The 16,167-nt window shown below is 39.3% G+C and overlaps 1 protein-coding gene across 2 annotated transcripts in view; it reads left to right on the top strand.

The window, feature by feature from the left end:
- Positions 1-16,167, top strand: part of ADGRL3 (adhesion G protein-coupled receptor L3) — a 1,148,837-nt gene that overhangs the window by 1,036,102 nt on the left and 96,568 nt on the right. For both annotated transcript variants that reach the window (XM_082254905.1, XM_082254904.1), the window contains one exon: positions 3,458-3,475. In XM_082254905.1, the coding sequence (XP_082111031.1) occupies positions 3,458-3,475 (18 nt within the window). The remainder of the gene's footprint in view (positions 1-3,457; positions 3,476-16,167) is intronic.

Below are 16,167 nucleotides of genomic sequence, written 5' to 3'. Positions count from 1 at the left end.
CTAGGCGATAACGAGCCACTTTGCCGCAGTGAGCGGTCGGCAAGTGGTTAAATATTCAAAGAGCTGGAATCAGCTACTAATGGAGCTGATTCCTAATGAGAGGATGCAAACCCTCTCACTCTTAAAACACCCTAATTATTTATAGTTTTTTTTTTAAGTCTGCAAACATTTTTTCTTGAAGCCCTGATGAAGAGGGTAGAGTACAGCCCCCAAAACATTGAATCTTGTAAACAATTGGTCTTTGGAATGAACTTGTATATCGGCCCCCATAATGTAGTGTGGCGCTTCAACTCTAGAGTTTTGATTGTCTGTGTCTCCAGTGGTGATTTAGTCCTGTATTTGTTCGGATGACTATTGCCAACAGAACAGAAAGTGGTGGGAATTCCAACATTTTTCAGCAGTTACCAGAACAGGATTAGAAAGGAAGTCTTTCGAAGAAGACTGTGGAATTTTTTTTTCTTTATCTAACAATTAATTCCTTAGGAAAAATGCACATCTCTGTGGAATGCTGGGGGATGTACAAACAGAAGGTGGGAATAGTAAAAGGGTATTTAGCTTTGGGCTGTGCTGTGCTATCATCAGTTTATGCTATGTGTGTATATGAATGTGACCAGTTTAAGATGAATAATCTTAAAATGAATGTTAAACGGTCAGTCCACCCACCTGAACCAACTGACATCTCCCTGGTAATTTTTTACTTATTTTCTATTATGCAGGATACAACTGGTTGTGCTAGAACATGCAAAGGTGGTCCACACACCCAAAACTCTGTTGTGGACAGGAAAAGAGTAAAAAATTATAACAGGCAGTTGGAGTATCCAAGAAACCAGGGTCTAACTTGATCTAACAGGCTCCATCTATTACTAAAGCATCTATTGGCCCTTTATCATTTTTATTAAGAAAACATTGTTTCTGTGTATAGTCTATAAATGTATATGTTCATTAGCCAGCCTTCTTTGCTCATTATATTTGCAGAATTTGCTCCCTGCATTGCACTGCACAATGACTGTTTCATTGCTTGTTTTTTTTTTAGTGCATGTCTGTGGGTCAGGTCTGGCCCAAATAGAAAAAATAGATTAACTGAAGCTCATAATAAAAATCAGAAGACTAAATAATTACGCTTATCTCAGCAGTCCTTAAAGTGTATTTCCACTTTTGCAGTCAAATTGAGAAAACACCTTCTTTTTATTTGTTACATGTGGGTATTCACATAGAATAACAAAAAAATATTAATACAATTCCAGCTTATCTTTTTTTAGCTGCTCCTTTCTGGAAAATCTAGCAAGAAACATACTACTAGTTCTCATTATAAGGGGGCTGGACAACTGTATTAGCCATCTTTAACCCTGTCTGTACTGTGTAGGAAGATCTTTATCATCAAATGTACATAGATTTGAACACTGTTCTAACAAAGGGTTTAGAGTTTAGAGGCTGGGCATCTTGCACTGTATGTTAATTAGAACAGACTTAGGACAGACTCACTCTGAAATTAGTCAGTTATGGCACCTTCTCCTGGGTAAACATCTACAGAAGTAGTTAAAAAAAACTTTTTATGCATGCTGTGTGAATGTAAACACATAACAAACATATGGTGGGGTTTTCCCAAATTTGACTGAAAAAGTGGAAATACGCTTCAGGCAGGCTCACTAATAACATTAAATGATGTGAAGCTTACCACATCACATGTAAAAACCTTTATATAACATACATTAATTAAAAAAAAAACCTGTATATAACATACATTAATTAAAAAAAAAAAAACCTGTATATAACATACATTAATTTAAAAAAAAAAACCTGTATATAACATACATTAATTAAAAAAAAAAAGAAAATTAAAAGTCAAACTGAACAATACTCTGAGTTAAATGGTATAATATTAATAACAACTCAACAGGAATTTGTGACAATATTAAATATAAGTTCCTTTTAAAAAACTATCTGAAGTAGCATCTTAAATGCAAATACTGCAAAAACACACTTAAAGGATCAGTTTACTAAAATATATTAAATTGCAGTTTATCAACACTTAAATGTAGTAGCTGCATTATTTTTTTCTGTTTTTTTTTAAACTAGTGATCCTGCCAGTAGCACACCTTCTGTCTAGGTAGTCTCCACTCCACTGAAGGGGTAGAGGACAACTTTGAACAGCAGTTTTGTCAATTTGGGGAGAGAGTAGTGTTTAATTTACTAGTAGATCTAGATGGACTTGACTAACAAATTAAATCTAAACTCCAGTTAACACTTTTTAGGCAATTACAGCAACAGTTGGAATAAAGGTTTTACATAAATGAACACAATCTGACCACAACAAGCACCCGGTCAGTATTAAATAGTTTGTCTCAACACTTCAACTGCCAGTTTTGCTGGACAGGGAGAAAAAAGCCTAAAAAAGAAAACCAGCAATATATTCATTTTTGGGGGGTTTATACAGCTTTAACAAATATTTACTATTTGTAAATAAAAATATAAGTCGGTTAGTAAAAAAATGTGTGCTTTTTTGTGTAGTTTGCACTAACAGAGATATATTTCATCCTTCTTACCATCATGCTTGTAATGTTTTGATTTCCTTTTTACTTGGTTCCCTCCTCTTTTTTGTATTATACTTTTATACTTTACCTTTTTTATTTTTTTTTTTTTATTTTTGACCTTATTTTTGACCTCCCACTGAACCTCTATATATTGGCTAGATATTATTCTACTTTAAATCTTCTACTTAGTGAATATATTGCATTGAAATGCAACATCCCTGATTTCTTTTTCTTCTTCCTGCATGCTATTTTCAGCCTTTTTGCTTTTTCTTCCTTTTTGTTGATCTTTCAAAATACACTATTCTAGTCATGCTTCTTTTTTTTTACCTTTTTATCTTTTTTTTTTTAGCTTACATGCTGTACCTTAAATGAAAGAGGACAACATTTTGGTTAAAAATACAGTTTTGTTTCAATTGTCCATTGTTATATCCTTTTGGTATTGCATTTGTTTGTTTAAATGTTGAACATAAATAATGTTTTTACCGAGTGATTACTTACATTTTTAAACCAGTGATTATATCTGCTTTTATTTGTTGTAACTTGTAATGTTACTATTAGTGCTACCACATATAATAAGAATAACAGTTTTTTAGTTACAGTTGTTATAGATTTTCACAGTCCACCTTACACAACAATTTATACAACTTTCATGTACAATTAATTGCCAACATATAATTTTGTTTGCTTTTAGGAGAAAGTTACAGCCAAAATGTATCCATGAAGTGGGTTACTTTACATGCATAAAAGGGAAATCACTGCCTATACATTTGCACAAATATAAAAAATGTAGCAAAAAGATGACAAATTCTAGTTCAAAATAATATTTTCATCTACGTTCTCACGTGTTTTACATGTTTCAGATGTTGTAGTAAGCTTTACTTATTGTTTTTTTTTTTTTCTTTCCTTTCCTTCATGCTGTCGCTTAGAGCCCTACAGAGAGACAAGTATGGGAGTAAAACTAAATATTGCATATCAAATGTAATTTTCTTAGTTTAATTTATCATATTTATATATATATATATATTAGTAAATATAACAACATCATAAAAAAATAGCAACATCATAATAAAATTGTTTTACGTCAGCCCTTGCTGTATTATACGGCATCTTAGGACCATACCAAAAATATTAATGTTATATTAACTATTTTTGAAGTATGGTGAGCAACCAGTTTAGTCTGCTCAGTCTATCTTGTGTAAATAAGTGATGCCAAAGCATACAGTAAAGTCTGAATTTAGTACAATTAAATTATTAAATGTGACTGGTTCTGTAAATTGATTCTTCTAAAAAATTTTCATGAAAATTATATTGTTTATCATATAATAGTGTCCTATGATCAATGTATGGGCATTACAAAAATTATGGATTTTCTATTTTTATATTTCATGCATTTTGTAAAAGATTTTCATTGTATGTGGTGTAATGTACATACAATAGCTTGCTGTAACCATAACCAGTGCATCTGGTGACCATTCCAACTCTCACTGAAAAGACACCTTAGGTGAGCCATTGAAGTGATTAGAGACAGCAGCAATAGTTATTTTTAAGTGAAACAGTGTAAAGTGCATTAAATGCTTTAACAAGAAATTTCCCATTCTGACCCTTTTAACTGAATGGAGATGCCTCTACCCAAAATGCCAGGTCATTCCTGACCTGCTCTGGGTGCTTCCTTTTTGGCTTCATATGTATGCACACTTGCATACTTTTGAAAAAAAAAATGATCAGAATTCATGCACAGTAATAAAACAATTTTTAAAGTGCCATGTGAAAATTTGACACTTGTCTATGTATATGTTTGTATAGACAGACACACATATGAACACACGCATTATCTCAAAAAAGTAAATAAGTGTTCAGTTTAGGCATTCTGATCCCCTAAACACCATCATTAATGGTGTTCGTAATACTATGCAGTACACCAATACTGTACTTGGTCCAGGGTCTGCCACTTCCCATGTGCTTTTTTCCTTATCATTCTTCTTCTTTCTCCTTTTCCTTATTTGTTTGTTTGTTAGTTATTCAAAGTTTGCTTTTTTTTTTTTTTGTTTTACATTAATTTACATCTGTTTCTCTAGCTCCCTTTTTTAAATATATCTCCCTTTATTTACACTTGCCCACTTAACAAATTTCTTCTTACGTGCAAATACGTTTGTTAGCAGAAAGAAGTGATACTATTCTACTATGTATCATGAACTCAGTTCCCTGCAACAATATCAGCTAAACAGTTGTATTGCAGTGTGAGTATTCAGTTGTCTGGGGGACAGTATATGTCAGATGAAGAATAGCATAGATACTGACATAGACTGTAGATTAATGGGAAAATGGGTACTGCTGGGATTATCTCATTAAATATGTTCTTTATTACACTTTTCCATACTGACTTTTCTGCCTTATATTTGGTTGTTCTGATTCATTATATATTTAGTATTATTAAATATGAACCTTTGCAAGCCTATTAAATTTACATGGCTAAAATCAGATTTTTATCAGGGCTTGAAGCTCAGAAAGGGTTAGAACAAGTTTTACTTTTTGAAATCTAATGGCGCTTTTCCACTGCGAGTACTGGCTCCGCTCCACTCGGCTCAGCTTGACCCAGCTCGGCTCAGTTTGCTTTTCGAGTCGGTACGAGGCGGCACGTTTCAGCACTGTATAGGCTCTACTTGGCTCAGTTTGCTTTTCCACTAAAGTAGTAAGTGGGTGGGATCACAACCATTTTCTGACCAATCAGTTGCTAGTATCGACAAACAATCAAGGCTGCATGCAAAGGATTTTGGAATATGGTATAGGTACGGCCCGCTTGGAACCCCAACTGAGGTGGTACTGTTTAAGCGAGCGGTACAGAGCCGTACCATGTAGTGGAAAAGCGACGCTGTACCAAACCGTACCGAACCGTTCAAACACGTACCATGCGGTACCATGCAGTGGAAAAGCGCCAAAGCGAACCAAACCGAGCCGTACCATGCAGTGGAAAAGCACCATTAGATAACCTACAGTATAGGCCTGGATTCAATCCCTTGTGTAGCTGTTTTCATTCTTTTTTTTACATTCATTAGCAATTATTATGAATTTGCATGCACTTTCATTGTCATAAATAGAATGTTGGTGCATCAAAAATCTGATGAACATCAATACAAAAGTACAGATGTAAACTAGCACCAATTAAAACAAAGGATAATGTGTACATTCAGTGGCATATGTTAAATCCATTCTATTATAGAAACCTTTTGAAACCTATAATAATGTATTTCCTAGTGCACAAATTCTTTATTTTACCAATAAATATTTAGACTGAATTCACACTTTAGTGCTGCCGATACTAATGGTTTTCTGCACGATTTGGCAGTGCACTTTAACACAATAGTACATGCGTTGTGTTGTATTGCAGTGAAATTAATTCTTTATATACATTAACTGCCCATTCACAACTGTTGCAGAAAGCTTGGTAATGTACATGGGTAGGTGTGAATTTATCCTTTTACAGTGGGTTCTGGAAAAAAATCATTCCCCCCCCCCCCCCCCCCATTTAAAATAATCACATTTGTTGCTTTGCAGCCTGAAATGAAGACAGACATGGTTTTTGTTTGATTTGTCAGTATTTTATTGGACCACATTTTGCTTTAATTACTGCCTTTAGTCTGTTGGGATAAGTCTCTATTAACTTTGCACATCTAGACTTTGCAATATTTGCCCACTCTGCTTTGCAGAACTGTTCAAGTTAATTTAAATTTGATTGTGACTGTTTGTGGACTGCAGTCTTCAAGTCATTCCACAGATTTTCAGTGGGATTTAAGACTGAGCTCTGACTTAGCCATGGAAGGACATTCACCTTTTTCTCCTTCAACCACTGTGTGGTCATTTTTTCTATGGTCTTTGGGTCATTGTCATGTTGGAAAGTAAACCTTCTTCCCATTGATATGTTCTGGCAGAGGGCAGCAGATTTTCCTCAAGAATGTGATGGTATTTTGTCCCATCCATTTTTCTTTTATCCTGACAAGTGCTCCAGTCCCTGCTGCAGAGAAACACCCCCATGCTTTACTGTAGGAATGGTATTATTTGGATGATGAGCTGTATTGGATTTTCGCCAGACATATCGATTTGTGTTAAGGCCAAATAATTAAATTTTTGTCTCATCTGACCATAACAGCTTTTTACATGTGGCCTCAGAATCTTCAAGCTGCATTTAAGGTGGTCAGATGGGACCAAAATTGAATTATTTTGCCTCAACACCAAACGATATGTCTGGCAGAAATCCAATACAGCTCACCATCCAAATAACACCATTCTTACCGTAAAGCATGGAAGTGGTAATACCCTGTTATGGCGGTGTTTCTCTTCAGCGGGCACTGGATCATTTGTCAGGATAGAAGAAAAAATGGATGGGGCACAATACTGTAAAATTCTTTAGGAAAATCTGCTGCCCTCTGCCAGAAAGTTGTCAATGACAATTGTGACTGGACTCATCGTCACTGGGAGTGAAAGACAAACACTATGTGACAGATTCTTAATGGACACTGAGAATATGGCTTGGATTGCTTCAAATGGTTTCTGTGTTTACACTTATGATAATGTGTATTGTAGTTCAATGTCAGAGACAGACAATCTGTCACTGGCGGTCTTTTCCTATTGTCTGCGTATTGAGGTGTGATGTGTATTCTGTTAAGCCTGTCTGCCCCATTGTTAATGAACTCACATATTGTTTCTGTCCAGATGGCTAGATAATTAGTTCAGGTTAATTCTATTTCTGTATACAATTTAATCTGCATATGATAATGTAATCAGGCACCTGACCTGATGGGGTAATTTGATCAGGAGGGAGATGTCCATGCTGTATATAAATTCTGTGTGACTGTTCAATAAAGGAGAAGGTTCCAGTACAAGCTAAGTTGTCAGCTAGCTTTGTATGGGGGCAGCTGGAATATTTGATATCTATGTTCAAGACTGAAGGAAGCTGTATCCTGACAGAGGTCCACAAGCACAGTGTGGGTCGCGGTTCCGTTACATTGGTGGCAAGCGGTGGGATGCTTCCTGCAGTCTGGGACATCCAAACCAATACCGGGATCCAAGGTCCGGATAGCAGAAGAGGAAAGATACAGATATCAGCCGCCATGGAAGAGGAATTCAGAAGGAGGTTGCGAGAGATGCGGATAGAGCACAGGGGACCAGTGTCAGAGAAGGTCCTGCTAGGATGGTATGATTCAATCCGCTTGGAACTCTGGGAGGAAGCGCTAGCCCGTGAGCAGTGACACTAGGGAAAAATCCTCCCCTCCTTCCAGGAAAGATACTGGTCACAGTACAAAGTTTGAATTGTGTTTTTGGGGAGACAACCGCACAAGGAATGGAAAGCTAAGTTAAGCAGGCTGGTCCAGGTGGAGATGCAGTTGGACGAGAGCTACAGAGCCCGGGGCTGTTATTAGAGAGGCTGTCCAAGGACCCCGACTTTGGAAGCGATTTGGAGTGGCAGTTAGAGGAAATTGAGGATTACAGAGAACAGATCCTGAACATCGCGGAAGTGTTCTGGGCATTGGAAGATTTGGAATTTCTAGCCAATCAGGAATGGGAGCTGGAGATTGCCTACAGACGGCTGCTAGACTCTGCCCAGTGCCGGGCCTGGGCTCCCCTTGCCTGGGAATATACAGCAGTACCGGCTGACAGTCCAGAAATCCTGACTGAAGAATCGACAATGTGGCACAGTATTAGTGTGCTTTGCTCATCTGCACCCACGGTTTTGGATGCGGAGGTCCTATTGCAGATGCAGCAAATGCTGACTCACCTTGACGAACCTGTTTCTGCACAGGAGGAGCTTGGATGGAGGAATGTGTCTGTTCAGCCGGTGGACAAAGGTATAGGAGAAGAGGAAGCCTTTTTCATTCTCCAACCACGGATCACAGATTTAGTTGACTCTCCATTGGAGGATCATATCGATGATAAATCCCCCACCAAAGTGTTGGCACTGGGCCCGATTGCCACCAGCCTTTGCCCTGGACTTTCAGCAATGTCAGACACTGGGGATTTAATAGACTTTTCTGCAGAGGAGGAACATCCCAGTGAGCCTACAACAGAAGAGAGGGCATCCAGCCATAGCACTGCTGACCTCTGCCTGCAACCATTGGTGACCCAGGAAGATGTGTACAAGGCCACTGACTTTTCAGTTTACTTTCCTGCAGAACAGCTGGCAGCAGGGCCTAACATCACTGAGGGCTTCCCAACACCAACAGCAGCTCCAGCCTCCCTGAGAGAAGAGGCAACTGACCGGGACCTGGGATTTCCTGCCTGCAGCATCTGTGGAGTTACAAGAAACTTCTCCAGCTGAAGCGATGACAACTGGACAGAGGGTCCAAGATCTCTGCCCCACAACTGTGGCAGTTCCAGAGACCCAGGGTGAGAAGGCGGTGATCACTCTCCAGCAGCAGATCAGGATCCAGGGGGAGAAGAGAGAGGAGATTGTCGCCCTCTCTTCCAAACAGTCAGTCAGAGCAGAGGAAACGGTCACTCCCCAATGGCATCTACACAGTTCAGAGAAGAAGGTGGTTATCCTTCCTCCCCAGTGAGAGATCCACAGTCTGGGAGCGGACAGTCAATGACCTCTGCCCCACACCGACTGAAGACAGCCCTTTCCTGCGGCCAAGAATGGAAATTAGGTTGACTACCTATGTGAGTTCACTCTGCCCTCAACTTACAAAAGATGGAGTTCCTGTGGTAGTGGATGGGACTGCGGTCTTTACCTCTATATTCCAGGGATGCTAGGCAGTTGGCCCAGGTCCCCAACAGCATGAGGGAGTGAACCCAGCCACCCTGTCTTCTCTCCAGCGGCTGAAAGGACTCCAGGGAGAAGGGCCAGTCCACACTTCTCCCCCCACAGCGGGTATGTTTTACAGAGAGGCAGAGGTTGGCTGGGTGAATAATGCTCTGTTCAAGACAATTTGTTTGGGGTACTGTGGGGGTACAGACATTGGGGGACTGGAATTACAAACTAACTTCAAAGTGGACCTGTTTGGGGTCCCCTCCTGTGTTAGTCTCCTTCCAAAAGGGGAGAGATCTGACAGGAGTCACTTTGGTTGGGGGGGGCCGTGGAACACAGCCTACCTTGGAGAGGTTGGAAAATCCCTCTCTGAGCCCCCTAGGTCCCTCTTATGTGTAAGTCACCCTGTGTCTATTAGGGACACAGGGTGACCAAGAAGCCCACTCTGGCATGCCCAAACCAGACTTTCATAGACTGATCGGCTATGAGAGCTCCATGTGCCCTAACAGGACAAACTTACAAACTATGTGGAACTTTGTCAAGGAAGCTGCCATGATGGATTGACTCTTTGGGACTTGTTACCCGACTAGCGCACAGACCGATTGGAGGGGAAGATATGAATAATGTGTATTGTACTTGAATGTCAGAGACAGACAATCTGTCATTGGCGGTCTTTTCCTATTGTCTGTGTATTGAGGTGTGATGTGTATTCTGTTAAGCCTGTCTGCCCCATTGTTAATTGTTAATGAACTCACATTATGATAATGTATTCAGGCACCTGACCTGATGGAGTAATTTGATCAGGAGGGGGAGTGTCCATGCTGTATATATAAAGTCTGTGTGACTCTTCAATAAAGGAGAAGGTTCCAGTACAAGCTACGTTGTCGGCTAGATGTGTATATTTGATATCTGTGTTCAAGACTGAATGAAGCCGTATACTGACGGAAGTCCATAAGCACAGTGTGGGTTGCCGTTCCCTTACAACAATGACCCAAAGCACACAGCAAAAATGCACACAGTGGTTGAAGGAGAAAAAGGTTAATGTCCTTGCATGGCCTATTCAGAGCCCAGACTTAAACTATATTGAAAATACTGTATGTGGAATGACTTGAAGACTGCAGTCCACAAATGGTCACCATCAATCTTAACTGAACTGGAGCAGTTCTGCAAAGAAGAGTGAGCAAATATTGCAAATTCTAGATGTGCAAAGCTAGTAGCGACATATCCCAACAGACTAAGGGCTGTAATTAAAGCAAAAGGTGGTTCAACAAATAACTGACATAAGGGGGTGATCCTTTTTCCAACTCAGTCGCACTAGTTCTTACAGCTGGATAAAACAGAAACTGTGTCTGTCTTCAATTCAGGCTGCAAAGCAACAAAATGTGATTATTTTAAAGGGGAGTGATTCTTTTCTATATCCACTGTAATTTTGATACTGCATAGATCCAAAATGGCCACATGAAAAAAGGTATTTCAGCAACAATTTGTTTTGATGCAAGAAAACAGACAAGGGTGCATAGACCCTAAGGCAAAACACACCTATGTTCTAGCACACCACAATGTACTAATGCGAATACTTTGTTGATTGCCTATTGAAAATGAATAGGCTGCTTAACCATAATGCATGTAATGTATATATAAAAACGTTGATGTACAGTATCTCACAAAAGTGAGTACACCCCTTACATTTTTGTAAATATTTTATTATATCTTTTCATGTGACAACACTGAAGAAATTACACTTTGCTACAATGTAAAGTAGTGAGTGTACAGCTTGTATAACAGTGTAAATTTGCTGTTAACTCAAAATAACTCAACACACAGCCAATACTATCTAAACCGCTGGCAACAAAAGTGAATACACCCCTAAGTAAAAATGTCCAAATTGGGCCCAATTAGCCATTTTCTCTCCGTGGTGTCATGTGACTTGTTAGTGTTACAAAGTCTCAGGTGTGAATGGGGAGCAGGTGTGTTAAATTTGGTGTTATCGCTCTCTCTCTCATACTGGTCACTGGAAGTTCAACATGGCACCTCATAGCAAAGAACTCTCTGAGGATCTAAAAAAAAGAATTATTGCTTTACATAAAGATGGCCTAGGCTATAAGAAGATTAGCAGGACCCTGAAACTTAACTGCAGCACAGTGGCCAAGACCATACAGTGGTTTAACAGGACAGGTTCCACTCAGAACAGGCCTCGCCATAGTCGACCAAAGGAGTTGAGTGCACATGCTCAGCGTCCTATCCAGAGGTTGTCTTTTGGAAATATGAGTGCTGCCAGCATTGCTGCAGAGGTTGAAGGGGTGGGAAGGCGAGCCTGTCAGTGCTCAGACCATACGCCTCACACTGCATCAAATTGGTCTGCATGGCTGTTGTCCCAGAAGGAAGCCTCTTCAGAAGATGATGCACAAGAAAGGCCGCAAACAGCTTGCTGAAGACAAGCAGACTAAGGACATGGATTTCTGGAACCATGTCCAGTGGTCTGATGAGACCAATATACTCCTATTTGGTTCAGATGGTGTTAAGCGTGTGTGGCAGCAACCAGGTTAAGAGTACAAAGATAAGTGTGTCTTGCCTACAGTCAAGCATGGTGGTGGGAGTGTCATGGTCTGGGGCTGCTGACGGCACTGGGTAGCTACAGTTCATTGAGGGAACCATGAATGCCAACATGTACATGTGACATACTGAAGCAGAGCATGATCCCCTACCTTTGGAGACTGGGCCACAAGGCGTATTCCAACATGATAACAATCCCAAACACACCTCCAAGACGACCACTGCCTTGCTAAAGAAGCTGAGGGTAAAGATGATGGACTGGGCAAGCATGTCTCCAGACCTAAACCCTATTGAGCATCTGTGGGTCATCCTCAAACCGAAGGTGGAGGAGTACAAGGTCTCTAACATCCACCAGTGCTGGAAAATAATGGTAGCCACACAAAATATTGACACTTTGGGCCCAATTTGGATTTTTTTCACTTAGGGGCGTACTCAATTTTGTTACCAGCAGTTTAGACATTAATGGCTGTGTGTTGAGGTATTTTGAGGGACAGCAAATTTACCCTGTTATACAAGCTGAACACGCACTACTTTACATTGTAGCAAAGTTTCATTTCTTGAGTGTTGTCACATGAAAAAATATATTAAAATATTTACAAAAATGGAGGGGTGTACTCACTTTTGTGAGATACTGTATGTGCATTAATGCACGCAATAGTATGAATGGGCTGGTCATATAAGGTTCCCATTTTGACACTGGTTTCACAGAAAAGATGTCTAATTTCAGCTCTCTTGAACCTCCTGGGGAGTGGGGGGGGGGGGGGGGGGAACATATCAAGTTACGGGTAAAATTGAATTTTAAACTATTGGGCTAAGTAAACAACAGACTTTTTTTTCCAGAATTGCAGCTCAGACTAGCCTGGTAAATATGTGTAAAGGAGCTTACAGCTTCAACTATTGATTGGAAATGTAGATATTAAGTATTTATATCCAGTATTGTATATGTACTTAACTAGAAAACTATTTTTGAACTTTATATATCAAGGCTTTGCATTCCCACTGAAGTGCTTTTTTCTGTAAAAGTATAACACAGAAGGTTATGGCGAGGAGGAACTAAAGGAACCGAAAAGGTTTTCATGTGCATTATTCCACCACAAATCCAAAAACTAAGGGTCACTGCCAAAGTTCTGATACCACCCTTCTCACCCCCCTCCCCCCCCCACACACACACACACACCCCACATGTAATGTTTTTTTTGTCATGTTAATCATTATCTTTCTCTAAATCCCACAAGCACTGTTTATTCATTTATTAAAGAAGGATATACTAAAATGCATGCTAATTATAATCACAGGTTAAGCATTTGGGAACAGGCTGTTTTTTAGAAAGTATCAAGTAGCATGCAACTGTGTTTCCCTAGCCTAAGAACATACAACCAGAAGAGAAAATACTCTAACAGAACATTGGATTCTGCCCTATTTTTACAAGAACTGGTTAGTTCGCACAGAACAAATGTACATGCATTTGTGCTGGGAATATATATATATATATATATATATACACAGTGGGGATCGAAAGTTTGGGCACCCCAGGTAAAAATTTGTATTAATGTGCATAAAGAAGCCAAGGAAAGATGGAAAAATCTCCAAAAGGCATCAGATTACAGATTAGACATGCTTATAATATGTCAACAAAAGTTAGATTTTATTTCCATTATTTACACTTTCAAAATAACAGAAAACAAAAAAATGGCGTCTGCAAAAGTTTGGGCACCCTGCAGAGTTAATATCTTGTACTGCCCCCTTTGGCAAGTATCACAGCTTGTAAACGCTTTTTGTAGCCAGCCAAGAGTCTTTCAATTCTTGTTTGAGGTATCTTTGCCCATTCTTCCTTACAAAAGTCTTCCAGTTTTTGAGATTTCTGGGCTGTCTGTCACTCACTGCTCTTTTAAGGTCTATCCATAGATTTTCAATTATGTTGAGGTGAGGGAATTGTGAAGGCCATGGCAAAACCTTCAGTTTACGCCTCTTGATGTATTCCCCCGTGGATTTCGAGGTGTGTTTAGGATCATTATCCATTTGTAGAAGCCATCCTCTCTTTAACTTCAGCTTTTTCACAGATGGCATCAAGTTACCATCCAAAATTTGCTGAAATTTTATTGAATCCATTTTTCCTTCTACTCGTGAGATGTTCCCTGTGCCACTGGCTGCAATACAATCCCAAAGCATAATTGATCCACCCCCATGCTTAACAGTTGGACAGAGTTTCTTTTCATTAAATTCTGTGCCCCTTCTTCTCCAAACGTACCTTTGCTCATTCCGGCCAAAAAGTTAAATTTTAACCTCATTGGTCCACAGAACTTGTTTCCAAAATGCATTAGGCTTGTCTATATGTTCATTTGCAAAGTTCAAATGCTGATTTTTGTGGTGAGGACGTAGAAGAGGTTTTCTTCTGATGACTCTTCCATGAAGACCATATTTGTACAAGTATCTCTTTATAGTGGAATAGTGTACCACAACTCCAGTGTCTGCCAGATCTTTCTGGAGGGATCGTGCAGTCAAACGTGGGTTTTAAATTGTTTTTCTCACAATCCTGCGAGCTGTTCTGTCTGATATTTTTCTTGGTCTTCCAGATCTTGCTTTAACTTCCACTGTTCCTGATGACTGCCATTTCTTAATTACATTCCGAACAGAGGATATTGACATCTGAAAACGCTTTGCTATTTTCTTATAGCCTTCTCCAGCTTTGTGAGCGTCAACTATTTTCAGTTTCAGTTTTCTAGAAAACTGCTTAGAAGATCCCATGGTGCTGATTGTTGGGGCAAAGTCAGATGAGTCTGGGCATTTAACACCTTTGAGATTGACATCATCTGGTCTTCCCAGACGATGATTGAGAACAATCCATGACACTGGCAAGTCTCAGCCTTGCAAAGGGGCAGAGCATGCTATAAATTCTGCAGGGTGCTCAAACTTTTGCAGACACCATTTTTTTGTTTTCTGTTATTTTGAAAGTGTCAATGATGGAAATAAAATCAAACTTTTGTTGACATATTATAAGAATGTCTAATCTGTAATTTGATGCCTTTTGGAGATTTTTCCATCTTTCCTTGGCTTCTTTATGCACATTAATACTAATTTTTACCTGGGGTGCCCAAACTTTCAATCCCCACTGTATATATATATATATATATATATATATATATATATATATATACATATATATATATAGCTCTTGATAAAAATGTTTCTTCACAGATTTCACCGAATGCTTTTCATCAGATTTTCTGGATGGTGCTTGTATGTACTATGCAAGCAAGTGAAATGTTTTTTGGAATCATAGCAACTACGAGCCTGTGAAATTATTGCCACTGTGCTAATTTGTTTCAGTTTAAACCTTACTTGATGCTTTCTTTATATTATAACAATTTACACAAACATGTTATTTTTTCCCGCATGCAATGCATTGTAACATTAAGGTAAAAAGGCTTTGCAAAGTTTTTGTCAAATTAAACTATATAATAAATCATAAAAAAAATATATGTATCCAAATATGCTACCAAATGAAAGCCCATGTATCCTGCAAAAAACAACATACTGTATATGCATTAGGGTAGACTGTATAAGACAAAAATTAGAAAACGTAGAACAAAGAAAGCAGAAAAACACCACACTCTAGGAGTCCAGGGGAAAAAAGGGTTCTAGGCAATATAGTGAGAATGGATCCTGGGACTTATGAGGTGAAAGGAAAAAAAGGCTTTTTTTATTTTTAACATTTTATAACTATATATACACTATCAAAAGTGTGCCCCTTCCAAAATGGGAACGATTATGGACAATTAACATGTTCTTGCAAGTTTAAATTTAAGAAAGACAACAGAACCAGCTTTATGAATGCCAGTTGCTAATAGAAAGTAAAGGCAGGTTGCTGAGAAGAATGAACTGTGAGTAGAGGCTCAATGCTAGTTGCCAGAGAAGGATGTATTGTGGGCAAGGTTAATACAGGTTTTCAGGGAGGGATGCACTGTGAGCTGGTGGTTGATACAGGTCATTGGAAGAAATGCATTATATGTGGAGATTATTGCAGGTTGGTGGCAGGAATGCACTGTGATTGAGGCTATGGTAGCTGAGGAGGGACGAGCTGGGATGGGGGCCCTTTGCACAGTGGGCGCCCCTTACACATCTGCTGTCCCTGCAAGTGCTTAGATAAAAGGGTACTTACATGACCCAGAAGCCTGGCACAGCGGCCTTAAGCAGGTCCAACAAACGAGGATGGCACATAGGCAGAGGCCCCTTTTATTGCAGAAAAATATAACACAGCTGCTAGAAGAGCTCCTCAAATGGGTGCTGTTTGTGAGATTTGAGGTGTAAAGAACAGAGGTCATGCCTTGATAGAGTAAGATAGAG

The sequence above is a fragment of the Pelophylax lessonae genome (genome assembly GCF_965119305.1).
Source record: "Pelophylax lessonae genome assembly, chromosome: 1".
Classification (NCBI taxonomy): Eukaryota; Metazoa; Chordata; class Amphibia; order Anura; family Ranidae; genus Pelophylax; species Pelophylax lessonae.
This window is presented reverse-complemented; position numbering and strand designations above follow the sequence as displayed.